At 36.2% G+C, this 21,626-nt stretch overlaps 3 protein-coding genes and 2 pseudogenes across 5 annotated transcripts; all 5 read right to left on the bottom strand.

Annotated features, from left to right (window-relative positions):
* Positions 1-211: 211 nt before the first annotated feature.
* On the bottom strand, positions 212-4,836 carry LOC148204489 (proteinaceous RNase P 2-like; annotated as a pseudogene). Its single transcript, XR_015780243.1, has 6 exons — positions 4,021-4,836; positions 3,619-3,720; positions 3,304-3,479; positions 2,412-2,532; positions 1,859-1,927; positions 212-561 (listed from the first exon to the last, which is right to left on the bottom strand). The product of XR_015780243.1 is annotated as a proteinaceous RNase P 2-like (transcript).
* A 531-nt stretch (positions 4,837-5,367) lies between these two features.
* Positions 5,368-6,411, bottom strand: LOC148204490 (proteinaceous RNase P 2 pseudogene; annotated as a pseudogene).
* A 2,557-nt stretch (positions 6,412-8,968) lies between these two features.
* LOC124839153 (uncharacterized) lies at positions 8,969-13,287 on the bottom strand. 2 transcript variants are annotated; one of them, XM_088092847.1, is made up of 7 exons: positions 13,057-13,287; positions 12,537-12,635; positions 12,245-12,394; positions 10,747-10,820; positions 10,398-10,516; positions 9,677-9,742; positions 8,969-9,273 (listed from the first exon to the last, which is right to left on the bottom strand). In XM_088092847.1, exons 2-7 carry the CDS (start codon positions 12,541-12,543, stop codon positions 9,219-9,221), a joined length of 471 nt encoding a protein of 156 aa, XP_087948973.1. In that variant the 5' UTR covers positions 12,544-12,635; positions 13,057-13,287; the 3' UTR covers positions 8,969-9,218. The 2 variants fall into 2 exon arrangements, with proteins under 2 accessions (XP_087948973.1, XP_087948970.1); XM_088092844.1 differs by having other exon boundaries at positions 9,677-9,760; positions 13,057-13,277.
* Positions 13,288-14,147: 860 nt separating this feature from the next.
* LOC148204491 (uncharacterized) lies at positions 14,148-15,526 on the bottom strand. Its single transcript, XM_088092864.1, has 4 exons — positions 15,445-15,526; positions 15,241-15,357; positions 14,678-14,797; positions 14,148-14,546 (listed from the first exon to the last, which is right to left on the bottom strand). The coding sequence occupies exons 3-4, from the start codon at positions 14,795-14,797 to the stop codon at positions 14,361-14,363; spliced, it is 306 nt and encodes a 101-aa protein (XP_087948990.1). The 5' UTR covers positions 15,241-15,357; positions 15,445-15,526; the 3' UTR covers positions 14,148-14,360.
* Positions 15,527-20,367: 4,841 nt separating this feature from the next.
* On the bottom strand, positions 20,368-21,552 carry LOC148204492 (uncharacterized). The gene is made up of 2 exons (XM_088092855.1): positions 21,028-21,552; positions 20,368-20,764 (listed from the first exon to the last, which is right to left on the bottom strand). The coding sequence occupies exons 1-2, from the start codon at positions 21,329-21,331 to the stop codon at positions 20,676-20,678; spliced, it is 393 nt and encodes a 130-aa protein (XP_087948981.1). The 5' UTR covers positions 21,332-21,552; the 3' UTR covers positions 20,368-20,675.
* Positions 21,553-21,626: the final 74 nt, after the last annotated feature.

Consider the following 21,626-nt stretch of genomic DNA (forward strand, 5'->3'; position numbering starts at 1 on the left):
ACAGCTGGCAATAGCTTAAGTCCACAAAAACCTAAAGATTAATATATATGAATTAATAAAGACCATTGAATAAAAGAAAAAATAAAAACATGATCAAATTATACAAATTTATTCCGTATTAAAGTTGATCATATAATTCGTTATTAGTGTCATCTATCATTTATCTCTATGTCTGATATGTTTAGTTTTTAGCGTGGAGAGAACATAATAATTCAAGAAAATCTGAGCATTTTGTTTTATATATATAGTTCTCACAAAAAAAAGTAATTATCATTGAAATATGCAATTAGTAATATGCAGATAATTTTTCTTCTCTCAGGATAAAAACAGATTGTGAAATTGTGGACTTCTGGACTCATATAATACGCCACCTTTTCTTTTACCACCGATGGAAGTGACATTGTTTTCATTGACTTGGGAATTCAAGCAGCTACTTACATCATTGGAAACAGTAACGATAGCATCATGATCACTTGGTCCGATAATGCAAAGCCAACATATCGAAGACTCACGGCTAGTGCCCGATCCTAGCGGCATATGCCAATAACTTTTTTTCGATTCCTGAAACATTTCAAGAACATCATTTAGAAACAGTAGTCAAGAAACAAAGTTTTGAATTTGACAAGGCATGGTATACAAACATTTTGGATGCTGAAGTAGTTAGGATTTTTATGTTTGCAAGCTCAGCTTAGATGCCACGTGAATAATCTCAATGCTCTTATACAATGTTTCACTAGTAACAATCATCAGATTCAGATATCCAACTGCAATTTCCAAACATACAACTTCACCGGTTTCTACGCTATTTTTGTAATATGAAACTAATTAAGAGGTAAAAACAAGCAATTGATAATAAAAAAAGGGGTAGAAAAATCGTGCTTAGGCATCTTGAAATTCCTATGGGTTTGGAAGGGTATCACATCCCACACACATTGGCCAATTGGGTAGATAGAAAGAGCATCCAAGGTATCTTTGTGCCGTAGGTTTGTTTACTGCTCCTGCTCAGGCATCTTTATATTCCTTGGTAGATGGAAAGGGTATCCGAAGCATACGTAGTTAAGCCATACCCTAGTAAATAAATCGTGAGTATCTTGCTCAGATGTCAGAGCAAACACCATTTTACCAAACATTTGCAAGTATATTCCAGTGTTACCCCTCTGCTTATCAACAATAAATAGAATGAAAACATACCATGCTTAAGAAATGAACAAACAAAAATGCAAACAAAATATATATATTAAGCATGACTATTTGCATAAATGCCGATATTTTGGAGATCAAACTAATTAAGAATAACTTATCCGCATCCACACCAATTGTAGGAGACATACAATTGTCATCACAAAAAGGATCTCACTCTGATCCCTGAAGGACAGATATCAAAGTTGCTTACACAACTTCATGAACATTAGAGGTAAAAAAAAGTTTAAAAAGAATATACTGAATCATCACTTTATTAATTGACAATACAAATCTCTTGTTAATAACCAGAATAATTGTCTCAGGCCAAATAGTAGGAAGATATACACAAACACCAATGAAAATGATTGAGGTGGCACTGGGAACTAGTTATTGAGTCCCGTTCAGAAGGTATAGAGGAATTAAATTAATTATTTAGGGGAAGTTTGCTAAATGAGAGAGGTGGGTTTTGATTATTCTCTTCTTCATCTAAAGCAGAGGGCATTGCAGTATAGGTGTATTCTCTTTACCCTCAGTCCTCAATCTTGGGTCCCTAAGTCCTAACTTCCTACCATCTCCTCTCGAATACCAAAAGATCAAAACTACTAAGTTGTCACACAGAACAAAATGCAAGCGCATCCCAGAAGGAACAGTAGTAGAATGGCCACTCCAACATTACCTGGATAACCAATGAATATGATGGAGGCATCTGAAGCTTTAGGTTTCCTTTCATAAAAGTGTAGTGAACCTGTAAAGAAAACAAGATAACTAGTAAAGAAAAAGAAGGGTAAGCCATATAAATCTTGAATAACCTACATATCACATGTTGAACTATACGCAGAAGAACCTTAACAGCACGAAACGGAATCAACTACTCCTATGTCAAACATAGGAAAATGTCCTAAAGGGAATAACAAACAATTAAAAATTATGCATCACCTTTTTTCACAAAAACTAAACACCCCTCCTGGAAAAATCCCAATCCCACATAAAACAGGTACAATAAAATTTAATTAACACAAAACATAATATCCAAATGAAAAATCTCCTGAACTAACCTTAGGAGTAATCAATTTCAGAAAAGTGCCCAAACATGACACAGATATAATAAAATTTTAAATTAAATTTATAGGGAAAAAGAACCCATAGAAGACCCATTTTAAATTGTGAATAGGCAACAACTCACTCGTATATTGCTAAAGTAAGTAAAGCCAGAAAAATGAATAACTTACCTGATGTCTTTCTTTCCACTGGTTAAAAAAGTTACTTCCTATGAGTTCAAATATGTGATCTCGCATTTCATCATTTGTCACAAGCAAACACTTAAGTTTTACTGCGGCAAAGAGCCAATACCTGCAATCCAAAAGATTAATATATAAGTAAATGGGTTATTAAACTTAACAGATTGAAACTAAATTTTAAAAATACATATGAATAAGTGCCAAATAGAAAATAAAAATGTTATAACATATTCATGAAAAACACAACAAAGAATTTTGACTAAATTAACTATTAAATATTTGAACCTCCAAAAGTTAAAATCGTTTACATTTTAGTACTCAAAAAGTTTAGCTTTCATTTAGACCTTCTCAGTTATTCAAGTCTACGTCCACTTTGGTTTTACCAAGAGCTTCAGCTGTCTAATGCAGAAACATATCATATATACAAGTAAATGGGTTATTAAACTTAACAGATTGAAACTAAATTTTAAAAATACATATGAATAAGTGCCAAACAGAAAATAAAAATGTTATAACATATTCATGAAAAACACAACAAAGAATTTTGACTAAATTAACTATTAAATATTTGAACCTCCAAAAGTTAAAATCGTTTACATTTTAGTACTTAAAAAGTTTAGCTTTCATTTAGACCTTCTCAGTTATTCAAGTCTACGTCCACTTTGGTTTTACCAAGAGCTTCAGCTGTCTAATGCAGAAACATATCATATACGGGACATCGAATGTGAATTAAGTCCCACACAAGATTATACATATTGCATAGATAACATGATAAATTCAAGTTTTAAATAAAGAGTCAAACAGAACAAGAAACGATATGGTTGTCCAAAGATTAACAGTGAAAAGCAAATGCAATGATTAGGACATTTATTTGATAATTTACAAATCATCATTGGACCCATTAAGAGTTGTATACAGTGCACCATTATTCATCCACTCCTCCATCAGTTTCCTGCTGGAAGGATTTTCCATAAGCCCTCTTAGGCGCTTATTGTGTAGCACAACGAGTTGCCATTTATTCCCACTCTGATTGTAAAGTTCTTTTACAACACAATCAAGCTACATTATTACAAAATCAACAAAACAAACACAATTAGCTGCAAAAGCAATCAAGCAAAATTATGAGGCAAGAGCAATAGACATACATAACTTGTTCAGACAGTAAAATTAAAGGAACTCTATAACTTAGGAATACAACCTGAGAAATGCGAAATCCACCATTTGCAAAATTTTGTTTGTAGATCCCAACATTTGCTCCATCCACTATAGCTTCATAAGAGTCATGCTTTTCAAGCCAGGCCTGTAAGGGATCAACCAAAAGTATCAAAACCAAGCTATTATAGCTAGACTAACAATATCAAGAGTAAATAATGGAAGCAGCAATATTACGAAGGGTTTGTATACGAAAGTAATCCAATCACAAATTGTCATGCATATTAAGATTGTTGACTTTAACAATAACACCCCTAAAAAGTCATACCTATCAAGATTCCTGATTGATACCTACCTAGCACACAAACTAAACTCTAACAATAATATATCATCATTCATGTCATTTAAAATTGTGTTGCATTGCAATGAATGGAGATATCAACAACACCTGAAATTCACTAAAATTGGCCTTGACCTATCGTTCCAAGGCCAAGCCAGCAACAGACCCTCCAAACTTCTCCGTCTACGAATCATCAATATCAACACAAACCAATTGCTCCCCACAACAACAACAATGTCCATGGGCACCAACACTCGTTCTGTTGACGGCCCAATCCCCTTTACCAATCCATCCCTGACCATGCCACCCTCCCCCATTCCGTCAAACCCCCTCTTTGACCTGCCCCACATCAAGTTCCACCTCACCAACCTCAGAGGCCTTGCCACCACAAAACCACCCCTCAACAACCACCGCAGTGGACTCACTAACACACCTCACACAGCTTCTAAGCTTATGCAAATACTCATACACCTTGTCTGCTCTACCACTCCGCGCACTCACCTTCAAAAGCGCGGCGAGTTCCGCCTCCTCCAAACTCACCCCAACGCCATTCATGTGCTCCTCCACCTCTAGGCCTTATCCGCGTCTAGCATTTCACCGAAACTGAACAACGCAGGATCGTAGGTTCGCAGCCTCGGGGTAGCGTTGTTGTACTTGCCCATGCCCTTCACCAACTCGAAGGCATAATCGGCGTCACCCTTGGCCGCAGCGAGGCGCGCAACGGCAGTGACGGAGGCCTCATTGGGAACGACGCCGAGAGAGGACATTATTGTGCGCATACAGTGCACCATTATTCATACACTCCTCCACCAGTTTCCTGATGGAAGGATTTTCCATTAGCCCTCTTAGGCGCTTATTGTGCAGCAGAACGAGCGGCCATTTATTCCCACTCTGATTGTAAAGTTCTTTTACAACACAAGCAAGCTGCACTATTACAAAATCAACAAAACAAACACAATTAGCTGCAAAAGCAATCAAGTAAAATTATGAGGCAAGAGCAATAGACATACATAACTTGTTCAGACAGTAAAATTAAAGGAACTCTATAACTTAGGAATACAACCTAAGAAATGCGAAATCCACCATCTGCAAAATTTTGTTTGTAGATCCCGATATTTGCTCCATCCACTATAGCTTCATAAGAGTCATGCTTTTCAAGCCAGGCCTGTAAGGGATCAACCAAAAGTATCAAAACCAAGCTATTATAGCTAGACTAACAATATCAAGAGTAAATAATGGATGCAGCAATATTGCGAAGGGTTTGTATACGAAAGTAATCCAATAAAAAATTGTCATGCATACTAAGTTTGTTGACTTTAACAATAACACCCCTAAAAAGTCACACCCATCAAGATTCCTGATTGATACCTACCTAGCACAGAAACAAAACTCTAACAATAATATATCATCATTCATGTCATTTAAAATTGTGTTGCATTGCAATGAATGGAGATATCAACAACACCTGAAATTCACTAAAATTGGCATTGACCTCTCGTTCCAAGGCCAAGCCAGCAACAGACCCTGCAAACTTCTCCGTCTCCGAATCATCAATATCAACACAAACCAATTGCTCCCCACAACAACAACAATGTCCAACGACGCCAACACTCGTTCTGTTGACGGCCCAATCCCCCTTACCAATCCATCCCTGACCATGCCAAATCCTCCCCCATTCCGCCATACCCGCTCTTTGACCTGCCCCACATCAAATTCCACCTCACCAACCTCAGAGGCCTTGCCACCACAAAACCACTCCTCAACAACCACCGTAGTGGACTCACTAACACACCTCACACAACTTCTAAGCTTATGCAAATACTCATACACCTTGTCCGCTCTACCACTCCGCGCACTCACCTTTAAAAGCGCGGCAAGTTCCGCCTCCTCCAAACTCACCCCAACGCCATTCATGTGCTCCTCCATCTCGTAGGCCTTATCCGCGTCTAGCATTTCACAGAAACAGAACAACGCAGAATCGTAGGTTCGCAGCCTCGGGGTAGCGTTGTTGTACTTGCCCATGCCCTTCACCAACTCGAAGGCATAATCGGCGTCACCCTTGGCCGCAGCGAGGCGTGCAACGTTAGTGACAGAGGCCTTATTGGGAACGACGCCGAGAGAGGACATGTGGCGGAAGGCGCGGATACCGTAATCGAGTCAGTGGTTTTGAGTAAGTCGTCGACGACGGAGTTGGAGCAGAGGTAGAGGAGGGCATTAAAGTGGGGTTGGTTGAGGTGCGTATTGTGACACCCAGGCACTGAGACGAGGGCGAGGAGTGACGCCGGTGCAAGAAGCATGGTGCAGGGACACAGACAAGGAGCGGCTCCTGGCAGCTTCGAGTGGAAGGGGTACATGGATGAATCGAACATACACCGGAATGAGAGGGATCTGGAGACTGTGTAGGTATGAGACTATACAGTTGAAGGATATCTTAAAGGGATTGATTTGGCTACGCATATCACCAAAATGCATTTACTTTTCGGTAGCCTAACTCATGATAACTCCATGGTTAAGCGTGCTTGGCCTGTAGTAATTCTAGGATAGGTGACCTTCTAGGATGCTCCCTGTGAGTGTCACCTCTGTTTAAAGGTTAAAAAATTTTACTTAGGGACAAGCGTTCGTTCGCTGTTGGACGAGCGTTCGTTCGTCATCTTAGCATCCACTCATAATTTTTTTAACGCCGTCCAGCCAACTTAACGGAAAGGACTCAATTGATATCAATTTTGAAAATTAAGGACCATTTTGATACACTTTAGAAAACGAGGACCTATCTCAAACATTCCTACACAAATAGGGATGTCGAAAAGGATTAAACCTAAAGTTTATTGTAAGACGATTTTCAATTTTACATAATAGTATATGGATCAGAAACATACTTAATTTTATTTAACTTCTTTACTATGGAATATTATCTCTAACTTTAAAATAAATTAGAGATTATGACATGCAAGTGAAAAAAAAATCTATACCTTTCATAAATTAGCTAAAAAAAGAATTGTAAAGAAGAGAGAGAATTGCAAGTAGATAAAAGAGGAAAACTCTAATATCATTAACTATATTTTGCTCTTGATAATATTTTACATTCTTTTATAAAATATAAAGATGAAATTGGTACATATTTTGAAAAAGGAAAGAAATAGAATTTTAATTAATAGTTTGAAAAGAAAACACAATTAATCCATTTTTTTCTAATTAAAGTGTAATTATACTTACAATACAAGTTTTAGTTACCATTTCATTAATTTAATACATTTACTATATTAAACATATATTAGGTATGTCTTTTAAAGACTTTAGATTATATTCTTAAATTAATTAAATACATCTCTCTGTTATAATTTAATATTTTTTAAAAAAAATTAATGAACATTAACCAAAATTACTTTAATGATTATAGATGTTACCTTTGGCAATTTTAAAATCTTGTTGATTAGTATTTAATATTTTTCTTTTTTTGAAAAAAAAAATCCTTCATTTTATCCCACAATTATTTTTAAAGCTTATAGTATGCTTATTCATTCATTCTTTTCGTAAATAAATTAACATCTCCTTGAATAAATGCATTTTGAAGAAGACAAGGGAAAAAAACGGTCCCTGACAACCTGCACCATTTTTTACATATTTTCATGTTGAGTTTAAGGTAACTGACAGTTAATTAATTTCTACCTGTATTTAGTTCATTTATTTTGCAACGTTATTCATATAGGTTATGCAATTATAGTATCTTTCATTGAAGTATAAACTTTTCTATAAACTTTTCTTACATATTGTTTCTCCAAACGAGATAGCTTCACTTCTTCTAAAAGAAAGAAAAAAAAATGTCTCTATCAATTCTCAGAGGACTTTTGCAAGGATACACCAAATTTTTGCTTGAAGAGGTAAGAAAGTTTTGTTCCAAAGTTAATTTAGTTTCCCCGTGCATTTAACTATTTCTTCGTGATGTGTTTAGAATTTTCAATTTCATGAAAATTTTGCTTTCTGTTTATGATTTTCTTGTGTTAAGATAACTTGAAAAGCTCATTACAAATTCAGTAATTTACAATTCATGTTTAAGTCATTTCGATTTCAATTCTTTTCTTCCATTGACAAAAAATAATATCTAGTAGAAAAAAATTCATGATATTCAACAATGTTTCTTTACATGATAAAACGAGCATGTTTGGGTATATTAGAACCTCTGCACACATAAGTTTTGGTTATTGGATACATAAGATTTAATAATTGAGGATAATAAACTATTATTTTAGAATGTGCTTGAGAAAAAAATTGAAAACAAATAATGAATTTTGGGTGTTTAGTGTTAGAAATACGAATCTAAGTCTCACATTAGACAGAAATGAGAAAAGTAGATATAAAGTACGATGCATTAATTCATTGTTTTAATATTTTAGGTAGAGAAATATGTCAATCTCTTATGTATTTAGATTCAAGTTTTATTGATCTGATCTCTCTAGTGAATTTTTTCGTAAACCTTACATTTAGTATGGAGGAAAAAGAAAGAAAAAACAATATTTATGAATCATTGTTCTATTTCTAACTTTTTTATTATCATCTCTAACATTTTTTTATAGGCAAATAATTATATTAAATAGAGCATTTGTGATCTTCAATCCATATATATATATATATATATATATATATATATATATATATATATATATATATATATATATATATATATATATAAGAGAACAGTGAAATGTTTTGAATCTAAACATTTAAAGTCTCCAATTTTACATTTGAACAACCTCCACAACAACATTGAATGTTAAAATAATTTTTTATTAAGCCTACGATTATAAATAAATTCACAAAAACTATTTTTATTATGAAAAAAAAAAACATATAAACGAGACAGATCACATAAGAGAGATCAAAAGAATAGGTAGTAAAAAAAAACCATGAATAAACCGGAGAAAAAAATCCTTCATGTATATCCAATATAAGATAATTAATCTCATACATGTTTCCTTGATGAATCTACATAAGCTAAATATTTGGACCATAGGTTGGTCGAATTGATCCAACTAATTAACACTCCTAACAAACACAGCAATGGTGAAATCCAATCTTTTATAATTAATCTCTATGTGTAAATGCAGAATACAGACTTAAAATCTCAAACTCTTGGTTGATTTATCATTTGGAATATTAGATAAAGAAAAACATCCAAGTTAAGAAAAAAAGTAAAAGAAAAGTTGTAACTTTAAAGTATTGGGGGGACGAACTAAACATGGTGCAACCTAATGCCGGTTCAATCTTCACATCAAGAGTCAATTTTTGGTAGTTGATTCTCCTCCAATGGACTAATTCTTTTTTTTTCTGCTATCTATACCCTGTTTTAAGAACTGCAACCTATTTCTGCACAAAATTTACATTACCAGAAATCAACGACAAGAAAATAAAACAATTAACGAATGAAGGGCATTAACAAATACCAAGACCACTGCACAAGTGCGAAACCCTGAATCCACTAATCAGACTGCTAATATAGCTTCATAGGGATATTTACACGGTAAGGGCAAGTCAAAACCATTTAATAATCCAATAACCGTACTTGATAGCAAAAATTTGATGAAAAGATATTTAAAAACTGAAATTCCAAGATCTATGTACTGCAAACCGGGATAGCCCAAAACACCAGCCCGCATAAATTACAAATAATATGACAAAGGCTTTACATGTATAGCATGGAACACAAGATAAAAATATTGTCAATCAAGTGATGTGCCACAAAAACACAATTATGGATGCTAAACCTTACTTGGAATCAGTAAGGCGGCCATGTAGGCTCCATCTTTGGCGAAAACCTTCAATGCCCTCAATTCCACTAGCAAGAATTAGGCGCCTATACATATGAAACCAAGGTACATAAGATGTCCACAGATTGAAAATTTTAAACATCACATTCACACACCCAAATGTCACACGATATCCAATACACAAATATTGTCAAAAGTTTTGGGTGCTAAAGTGAGGAAATAAGGTCAATCAATAGAAGTATATAAGGCAATCCAAGAGCTCTTATGAATTTAGTTTATAGTTTTTAGTGCCTAAAGAGAATTTATTTTATACAAATTCACTACCAACTTCAATAAAAATAAACTATGTGCTTTAGATATTGGAGATCAGTTTGAAAAAACAAAATAAAACTTAGTCCTAGGTTTTGATTTATTTTTTAAATAGATATTAGAAGTCCAAATAAGAACAAATATTCTTCTCTACCATCATAAATTTTGGGATAAGTGCAGTAATATCTTTAGAAGAGTAAGATAGAGCACCACCTTCCTTAAAATAAAAGCAATGAAATGTTTAGTCATAAAAGATAATCATGTCTAAAGAAGCTGAAGTTTCTGTAGTTTAAAATCTTAGGAAAAATCATTCTTCAAGGATTTATTAAAAGCTTGCTTTATGCTCCATTAGGATATGTAAAGAAAAGAAACATTCTAGACAATGGACCACATTACAGGACTACTTGAACATACCTCTCCAATGATGTAACTTCTGCCTCAAGCTGAGAGGCCCTCCCCTTGGCTTCATCTAGAGGCATTGATAAACCCAACTTCAATTCACTATCTTGAAGTCGCTTCCGTATCTCCTTATCCTGGAGTTTATTTATTTTTATTCCAAAAAAAAGTAAAGGTGATGATAATCTAACAAACTTAATTGTCCTAAATCTTCATCTCCAACAATAACAATTAGCAAATACTACACATATTAAAGATCATTCAAAGAAGATTACATATGATTTAGTGGTAAAATGGAAGAGATGGAGTAAGGAGGAAGAAAAATAAATCAATATTCATAAATGATATCTGATAACAATGTTCTCACCCTTCGTTCAGCACATTGCTTATATAAAGCAATTTCATCTTGACAAAATGGTTCAATGTCATTGATTTGCAAGCCTGCAAGATATAATAAAGCTCATAAAACGTTCAGATAAAAAAGGCTGCAATAGACAAACATCTAATATTAAAAACAAGGCTTAATTACCTACTTAGTCCCCATGTTAGGAGGTAATTTTCTGTTTAGTACCCGGTTTTAAAAATGTAGGCATTTGGTACCTATGTTTTGAAATTTGTATCAATTCAATCCTATCCGTTATATTGTAAGTAACGGCGTTAAATGTTAAATGATGTGGACGAGCGTGGATGAACGTCCACTGAGCGCTTCTGGACGAGCGTCCACTGAGCGCTTCTGGACGAACGTCCACTTCTCGATGCCGAGCGTCCACTTCTCGATGCCGAGCGTCCACTGAGCGCTTCTGGACGAGCGTCCTCTTAGTTCGCTGGACGAGCGTCCTCTTCTGCCTGACTCGGCGTTCGCTTCGCTGGACGAGCGTCCACTGAACGTACTTGCTGGACGAGCGTCCACTTCTCGCTGGGCGAGCGTTCGTTCACTTGCGTCCACAGGGCGAGCGTCCTCTTCTCGCTGGACGAGCGTCAATTGCATGCTCGTCCACGGTCGTCCACATCATTTAACATTTAACGCCGTTACTTACAATATAACGGATAGGATTGAATTGATACAAATTTCAAAACATAGGTACCAAATGCCTACATTTTTAAAACCGGGTACTAAACAGAAAATTACCTTCTAACATGGGGACTAAGTAGGTAATTAAGCCTAAAAACAATTATCTCGTTAACATACTGCACTGTTACTGAACCTTGTTGAAGTTTTAGTCCTTTAACTTCTCCAATCTGGGCATACCAAAAAAGTGTACCCACTTTTTTTACAAGGTCGGAAAAATATCAAGTGACTCACGTTCCTACATAACCCTAATCCTAATTACAAAACAACGAAGCAAAATAACTGCTTAATGCATGTCATTGCATCTACTTAGAACTATCAAATGAAAATAAAAACGTAGATCTAAGGGCTATTTTTCTTAAAAGTAAATCTTACGATACAAGTTCAATTTCCAGAATATAATATGTTACTAGAATTAAACTACAAAAAAAACCAAGTATATAAATAAATTACTCTTATTTTCTTTTTGCGCCATTAATTTCCTTATTTTTTATACACATTAATTATTAGGATTTTAGACGTTCTTTCTTCTCTATACAACTGTATTAAAATTAAGACAGGAGAATTCACTACATTTATTCACTTAAAGGAAATGTTTATATATACATACTATACCGCAACAAGAAAAACAGAAAATACAACTACAATCTATATAAAAAACAAACTAACATTCCAAAAATAATACCAAAGATGCCGAATAAATTGTGTACCTTGAATAAATTGTTCCCTAATTTTATGCAAGAAAAGGAATTAAGGGAAAGAACAGTTGCACCTGGTTAATGAAAACGATACTTACAGAGAAATAGATTCCTGAGAAGTCCATCACATAAATCAACACCTTGGAGGACATGGGAGGCTATTTCCGGTGGTACTACAGGCGATGGAGGACCGGTCATTAAATCATCACCAACCAAAATTGTTTCATCCATAGTTGGCTGCGAATCGACTGAAACCCACACAAAAGTTTATTAGCATTATTCATCTTCCAAACATTTGAACCTTTTCATATTTTAAGGTATGTGACCTAAAGCAAAACAATTTAACATGCCAGTAAAGACAACATAGTCAGTATAACAGAGATGACGTACCATCCATGGTTGCTTTCTGGTAATCCTTCCGCAAAGAAAACACAACAATTCTGGTTTTTTCTGTTCTTTTTCTTTTTTATAGCAGCTCACAATATACGACTGCAGAAAAAAAAAACACGGATTACAATATCATAGTATAGTTGGTATTGCTATTGGTTGGCTAGCGGTGATCGGTGAGCTAAGGCTGTACAAGGGAACGGTTGATGGGTATAAAACTGCAAATGCAGGGGTTTACCGTGGCCTTCACGGTTATTGTATTTCAGAAGTGTGTCTATCTTTTTTAATTTAATTCACAACATAAGGGAAGTGAATGGAGGAATAAATGGTGAGTGAAAAAAAGAAACAACCAAGTAATGTGATTAATTTTTATAAAAATATACCAAATGACTAAACAAGTATTTCACCGTTTTTCATCATTTCTACAAACACTTTATGGGCATATAATTTCTACAAATGCTAAATGAAATGATGATGACCCAACATTCTTAAAATGTGAGGAAAGTGAAATCGGAGCACGCACCGGCACCGGAACCGGAGGAGGAGGCGATGCCGCCGGCGAGTCTGATCAGCCAGGACTTGTATTGGCTTTCGGCGAATCTGGTTAAATGGAGAATAGCTAGGGTTAACTTCGGCTATGAACTTGTCGTTGACAATGGCTTTGGTCAAGTGGTAGAGTTGCAATCGCAGGAGAAGTTTGATGACTGGCGCCAGTACAAGTGGTTCTGATTGGGGCTGAAGTAACTTGGTGGAACTCTGGAGAAGGTTTACGCAAAAAGAGTATTTTATGCAAAAATGAAATGAAATTATTACTTAACAAATTTAATTTTAAAACTTTTGAAGGATAATATCAATTCAGAAGTGAATACTGTATTTTTTATTTATTTAACCAAATTAAATAAATTTAATAAATATTCAAATGCTTTTATTTTTAAATAAGTATTTATTTTAATTTTTTTAAAACAGATCGAATTCAAGGGATATAATTTAGAAAAGGAAAATAGTGATATAATGAATCTTATTTATCTTAGGAAGGGGTAATGAAAATGGCTTAGGGGAAAAAGAATTTTAGTTTTAAAAAACATTTAGCAAATAAGAATAAAAAATAATAAAAACAAATAATAATAATGCTCATATTTGTTATATCGGTAAGGTTCTACAATAAAATTAGAAAATTTTTCTGAATTCATAATACATTTTAGAAAAATTTAAATTGTTCCTTTACAATAATTTAGAAACTCTGGATATCTTTTTCATTTCTTTATATTTCTTACTTAATAACTATCATATGATGTTGTTATATGGGAGAAAAAGAAAAGGAGTTATTATTTACACAGCTCTGAAACTGGTGGTTACCGAAGCTGTCATAAGCTGTTTGAGTAATTGTGTGAATGAAAATGGATAAGATATATACAGAGTTATTAATTCCTTTGCTTGCATAAAATTAGGGAACAATTTATTCAAGGTACACAATTTATTTTTCTTCCTCCTTACTCCATCTCTTCCATTTTACCACTAAATCATATGTAATCTTCTTTGAATGATCTTTAATATGTGTAGTATTTGCTAATTGTTATTGTTATAGAAAAAGGAAAAGTTGTTCTAAAACTCACATTTGAGAAAACTATATTAGAGAATTCATTACTTTCTCTTTTCATGTATTTTGTCTTTTTACCAGTCGGAGGAATCCATAAAAGTATTACATACAGAAATTCAACTGTCAAAAAAATGGGCTTGAACACTTTCCTCTGTCGCCAACCCCCTTTTCATGCTCTTGTACTATATAAAAAAACACAGTATTTCACCAGTTTGATAACCCAACATGACTCATGCACGCCTGTATTCATCTCCGCAGTCACCAATCACTTTTAGTAGATCCTTTCCTTTCTCCGTGGCTTCTCTTATGCTGCCCACATCGTCTTCATCAAGAGCAAGAGAAAATATAGCATTGGCGTCTTGAATATGTTCTGACAAGCCAAGTCTGACACCAATCATCGATCCTGCTACAGCAGGCTGCATGTTTGACAAGGGGCAAAATGAAAGGGATATATACCAGGCCTTATCAATATAACATGAGAATGAGATTTTATAGCAATAAGCACATCAAATTCTGGAGAGAGAAGAAATCAATCAACTAAATTCACCTGATCTAATATATACTTCACTGCAACCGTTGCAATTGAAACACCATGTTTAGAAGCTACTTGTTTCAGAGTCCGAAGTAGTCTCTGGAACAAATTCCATCCTCCCCAAGCATCTACCATCTGTCAACAGATGCAAAGTATAGAAAAAAACATATGAATATAACTAAGTTATGTGGACAAAAATTCAAATCATCAACTTGAATTGTTATATAGCCTACATATATGAATATAACTAAGGTGTTTTAGCGCATCCAAGTAGCCTGGATTTGAATAATCCCACCTAAATCCATTAGAGATAGAGGTGAATTGTCACAAGAATCCTGAACTTCAGAGAGTTAGAACTATTTACAGAAGTAGTTTGGCTAGATAGTGGGAATCCAGTACTCATTTCACTATTTCAGTACAGAATCAAAATGTATGATGGTCTCATGGTCATGGATGATGGTAATCGTTATGATTTTCCCTAAAAATTTCAAGAATTGCAAAATGTGGATAAATAATTATGCTGCTTGAACCATGATAGTTTGTAGATCAAATAAACACAATACAGAGGGATTAACTACCAATGGAACTGAAGCATGTCCAAGGATTCTACATCCATCCTCTTCCTTGAAACATTGATGCTGTCTTTTACATAGCTAGCAGTCATCTTAACTGGCGGAGGCACCCACTTAGTGAGACTGCACCAAATAATACAATGGACAATAAGAACATACTTTCCTTTATATTTTCAATAACAATTTGGAAATATATGGTAGGACGCTTACCAGCCAAATACTATAAAAGTAGCTGCATCTTCTTCGAATCTTCAAATAGAAGAAAAAAGTATAAAAGAATATGAAGTTACTGTTGGATAAAACAAAATTATGGGTCCCAACGATAAGCTGAAATGCAGGAGACTTGTTCCCATGCCAAAAATAATGCACGCAACTTTTCCAGACTTTCAGCACAACCACTCATCCTTTTTTTTAACGTTTACTTCCTTCATTTATTATAAAGTGAAGCCAGTGTGTGCAGCAGAATGAAAGACATCCACCAAGAAGAAAAATTCGGTGAAGAGAGAAAGAGAAGTTAGAGATAGCTACCACGGTAGTGTGAGTGAAAAACAGAGAGAGTCTGTTTTGTGAGTGTGAAAAACTGAGAGTTTTGTGTACCATTCGAGAGGGTGAGGTATTTACATAGAGATCCTCAGAGAGTGAGAGAAACACTGTAATTTTATTTTCATAGTGGAGATATTTTTCTGGACTAGGTCCCGTGGTTTTTTCCGAGAGGATTTTCCACGTTAAAATTTTCAGTGTTAATTTTCTCTATTCCTACGCTTTCATTTCTACGCTTCCGTACAGTGCCCATTTTGGGGTTCACAGAGGAGGGAACAAATACCGCTGTTTCCCAACAGTGGTATCAGAGCTACCAATTCGAAAAGTCACGGTCCTGTGAAACTCAAGATGGAAGGAGACATGTTCAAGCTAACTGCAGATAATTATTCCTACTGGAAGCCGATGATGGAAGATCATCTATACTGCAAGGATTTGTATGAGCCGATCACAAATCCGGAAATTTCGGAAGGAAAGACCGAAAAAGACTGGGAGATTCTGAATCGTAAAGCAGTGGCTATGATTCGGAAATACATCGATAGAAGTCTCTTTGAGCATGTATCAACTTATACTAATGCGTATGAGTTATGGACAAAGCTTGAATCAATGATTCAAAAGAAGACTCCCAGGAACAAAGCTCACCTAGTCAGACGACTCGTAAAGTTGGAGTACTCTGACGACCAGAATATGATCGAGCATCTCAATACCTTCAAAGGTATTGTGAACCAGTTAATGAAAGCATATATGAAAATTGATGATGAATTACAGGCTCTTTTACTCCTTAGTTCTCTACCTGAGAGCTGGGACACATTGGTGGTCACTCTCAGTAACTCAGCACCAGATGGAAAGCTCAGTCTGGATAACATCACAGACAGTTTACTGAATGAAGAATCCAGAAGGAAAGAAAGGGGATCGAGTAGTCACTCAGAAGCCAATGTTGTTGAGAATAGAGGAAGGAGTGAAAACAGAAGCAAAGGAAAACGTGAAAAGTCACGAGGAAGATTCAAGTCTCATTCCAAAGGTCTGACATGCTTTTATTGTGGAAAAGATGGTCACAAGAAGCAAGAATGTAGATTCCTGAAGAGAGATCAGAAGAATGGGACTGTACACCCTGATATGGTAGATCCCAAAAAGAAGTTGGAGGAAAAGACCACAACAGCGGTGGTATCAAATGATGAGAATGTGTTCCTTATCACTGAGGTAAACTATCTAAATATTGCTTTTGATGACTGCACTTGGATAGTAGATGCTGGAGCATCTTTCCATGTTACTCCTCATGAGGGATTCTTCTCATCCTATCAAAAAGGAGACTTTGGAACAGTGAAGATGGGTAATCATGTCACAAGCAAAATTGTGGGCATAGGAGAAGTGATTTGACGTCAGAAAATGGAAACAAACTTGTGCTGAAGGAGGTAAGACATGTACCAGAAATGCGTCTAAACCTTATCTCAGTCGGTAAGCTAGATGATGCTGGAATGAACAACCAGTTTGGAGATGAAAAATGGAAACTTAGCCAAGGAAGCATGATTGTTGCTCGTGGCAAAAAGGAAGGCTCTTTGTACGTCATGCAAGGAAAGATATGCAAAGGAGAGACAAATGTTGCTCAAGAAGAAAGTAAGGAGTTGTGGCACAAAAGACTGGGCCACATGAGCGAGAAGGGATTAGAGATCCTTGCGAAAGATCATCTCCAGAGTATAAAAGGACAACCACTTGAATTATGTGAAGACTGCCTAGCAAGTAAGCAGCGTAGAGTGTCCTTCTGTAGATCTAAAAGTGGAAGAAGAAAAGAGCATATTTTGGATCTTGTACACTCAGATGTTTGTTCAACATCTGAAAAATCCCTTGGTGGTGCTCAATATTTTGTTACCTTCATTGATGACCACTCCAGAAAATTGTGGGTCTATCCATTGAAGAGAAAAGATGAAGTTCTACGAATCTTCAAGGAGTTTCACGCCTCAGTTGAACGTGAAACTGGTAGAAAGTTGAAATGTTTGAGAAGTGATAATGGTGGAGAGTATAGAGGTCCATTCGAGCACTATTGCAAGACTCATGGGATCAGACATGAGAAAGTACCTCCCAAGACACCTCAAATGAATGGCGTAGCTGAAAGATTCAACAGAACGATTGCTGAGAAGGTCAGAAGCATGTTGTCTCACGCAAAACTTCCCAAGTCATTCTGGGGGGAGGCAGTGGTGACAACAGCTGATTTAATCAACTTATCACCATCAAGACCATTAAACGGTAAGATTCCAGAAGAAGTATGGTCCGGTAAAAAGGCCTCATATTGCAACTTGAGAGTCTTCGGATGTAAGGCATCAGTTCACATTCCGAAAGATGAAAGAGCAAAGCTCGATGCTAAGGCGAAAGAGTGCATATACCTTGGTTCTCCAAGAGATGAATTTGGTTTCAGATTATGGGATCCTGCAAACAGAAAGATTGTTCGAAGCAGAGATGTGGTGTTCTTTGAAGATCAGACAATCCAAGACATCAAGAAAGTGGAGAAACCAACACTTAAGCTGATAAGTGATCAAAGCCCTATTGTGATGAACAACTTAGGGGGAGAAACTCATCAAGCCGAACCAGAGTTACAACTTGATGAAATGGCTGAAGAAGCAGATCAACCTAATCTGACGGAAGAAGATCAACCAATTGATGATGCTTCGCAAGAACCCCAATTGAGACGATCAACAAGGCAGAAGCAACCGTCAAGAAGGTATTTTTCAGATGAATATGTTAATTTTACTGATGAAGGTGAACCTCAAAGCTTTGTAGAAGCAATGGAGACGAAAGACAAAGGCAAATGGTTGCAAGCCATAGAAGAAGAGATGCAATCCTTAAAGGAAAATGAGACTTATGATTTAGAATTACCAAAAGAAAGGAGAGCATTACTGAACAAATGGGTGTTCAAGCTCAAGAATGAAGAGAACAACCCAAGCCCAAGGTACAAAGCACGAATTGTCGTGAAAGGGTGCAACCAGAAGAAAGGAATAGACTTTGATGAAATATTCTCACCAGTGGTGAAGATGACATCCATTAGAGCAATTCTCGGTCTGGCAGCAACACTAGACCTGGAGATTGAACAACTGGATGTCAAAACAGCATTCTTACATGGAGACCTAGAGGAAGAAATTTACATGAAGCAACCAGAGGGTTTTGAAGAACTAGGCAAAGAACACTTGGTGTGTCGTCTGAAGAAAAGTCTCGTCTGAAGCAAGCTCCAAGACAATGGTACAAGAAATTTGATTCCTTCATGATCCAACATAATTTCAAGAAGACCTCCGCAGACCATTGCGTGTTTGTGAAGCATTATGAAAATGGTGAGTCCATCATACTTCTCTTGTATGTTGATGATATGTTGATTGTAGGGAATGACAAAATTAAAATAGTTGCTCTCAAGAAGGCATTGAGCAAGTCTTTTGCCATGAAAGACCTGGGTGCAGTAAAGAAGATACTTGGAATAAAAATCTCCACAGATCGTTCTAGAAGAATGCTATGGGTATCTCAAGAAGATTACATTGAGAAGATTCTCAAAAGATTCAACATGCACAATGCCAAATCTGCTCGTGTTCCAATTGCAGGAGATTTCAAACTTAGCAAGTCGCAATGTCCAAAGAATGAAGAAGAAAAAGAAGAAATGAGCAAGGTACCCTACTCTTCTGTCGTAGGTAGCCTTATGTATGCAATGGTTTGTACAAGGCCAGATATTGGCTATGCTGCAGGAGTTGTGAGCAGATTCCTGTCAAATCCAGGAAAGGAGCATTGGGAAGCTGTTAAGTGGATACTAAGGTATCTAAGAGGATCTGCCAAAAGAAGCTTGTGTTTTGGCAATGGAGATCTAAAGCTAATCGGATATTCAGACTCAGACATGGCTGGAGATGTCGATTCAAGGAAGTCAACATCAGGTTATCTGATTACTTTAGCAGGGGGAGTTGTTTCTTGGCAGTCAAAACTACAGAAATGTGTGACATTGTCTACTGCTGAAGCAGAGTATGTAGCGGTGACTGAAGCCTCTAAAGAGATGCTATGGATGAAGAATTTCCTAAGTGAATTAGGACATGATCAAGATGATTATGTGGTGAATTGTGATAATCAAAGTACCATTCATCTAACCAAGAACCCCATGTTCCATTCACGCTCGAAGCATATTGATGTGCGGTATCATTGGATACGAGAAGCGGTGGATAAGAAGAAATTGAAGATTGAAAAAATCCATACAGACTTGAATTGGTCCGATATGATAACTAAGTCAATTCCAACCAAGAAGGTTGAAGATTGTTGCCAAGGTGCTGGTCTGGTGGTATCTTCCAGATAGAAGACCCATTTATTTGTTTTATGGGGGAGTTTTGTTGGATAAAACAAAATTATGGGTCCCAATGATAAGCTGAAATGCAGGAGACTTGTTCCCATGCCAAAAATAATGCACGCAACTTTTCCAGACTTTCAGCACAACCACTCATCCTTTTTTTTAACGTTTACTTCCTTCATTTATTATAAAGTGAAGCCAGTGTGTGCAGCAGAATGAAAGACATCCACCAAGAAGAAAAATTCGGTGAAGAGAGAAAGAGAAGTTAGAGATAGCTACCACGGTAGTGTGAGTGAAAAAACAGAGAGAGTCTGTTTTGTGAGTGTGAAAAACTGAGAGTTTTGTGTACCATCCGAGAGGATGAGGTATTTACATAGAGATCCTCAGAGTGAGAGAAACACTGTAATCCTATTTTTATAGTGGAGATATTTTTCTGGACTAGGTCCCGTGGTTTTTTTCGAGAGGATTTTCCACCTTAAAATTTTCAGTGTTAATTTTCTCTATTCCTACGCTTTCATTTCTACGCTTCCGCACAGTGCCCATTTTGGGGTTCACAGAGGAGGGAACAAATACTGCTGTTTCCCAACAGTTACTGGTCAACTCACCCTCTGATCTGTTCCAATAATTCTGGAGGACGCTCACGACGAACTCGGTTGATGAAAATCCCATATAGATCTTCAGCAGGTCCATCTGCAAAGCCCGAAGAACACAACAATGAGAACAATCCTCAAAAGGCATAACCTCTAAGAAGGCTTGCAAAAAGCTCATGTTGGGAAGAATCCACATCTAAAACATCCAACAATCACATAACACTCAAATTTGAACACATCAAATCTACTATCGCCTTCTATTCCTCTAAAGAATAACTTCAGCGTGTAGTCAAGGAATTTCCTTAAAGGGGTACATTATTTCAAACAGGAAAGCAAGTAGAAGCAGTTAACTAAGTTGTATACATATATCAGCCATATCAAAAGTAGTGAGTCCAGCATCAGCATATTTAAGCATAGCATCAACAGCATCATCCCTATCAATTCTGCCCCACCCGCCACTGGTCTGCCACATCCCATTCACAACCCGGCATATATCCAGAGAATCATTGCCATTCTTCACGACAATGCTTCGATTATCCTGTGTGCACACACATTGAAACGGCCTCAGATGCCTATATTTTGGTGTTACTACTATTCCTCTCCTAGTTGGTGTTCCATTTGGACTGAAAGTGAATTTGCCCAAAGAATGCGGCAACAACTCTGACATTTCCAAAGTGCTCAAGAACCTATAGTGACAGTAGGAAATACACGAAATAAGACAGTTCCTTTCAGCAAATTTACGTGTCGCTCTAACAAGATAAATAATAGAGTCATGGTCACAGTGCTGCGTCGTCACTGCTTTATCCTATATCAGCACCCTGTTACAGTGCTGCGTCGTCACTGCTTTATCCTATATCAGCACCCTGTTGCTCTCCACCATGCGTTTTTATCATTTTTATTAGTATAAATAGATTTTTTGAGGGAATGGATATTTTTAATTGAGTTTCTGTATAAAACTTTTG

This window comes from Vigna umbellata, chromosome 1 (genome assembly GCF_029865625.1).
Source record: "Vigna umbellata cultivar VRB3 chromosome 1, Vumbellata_1.0, whole genome shotgun sequence".
NCBI lineage: Eukaryota > Viridiplantae > Streptophyta > Magnoliopsida > Fabales > Fabaceae > Vigna > Vigna umbellata.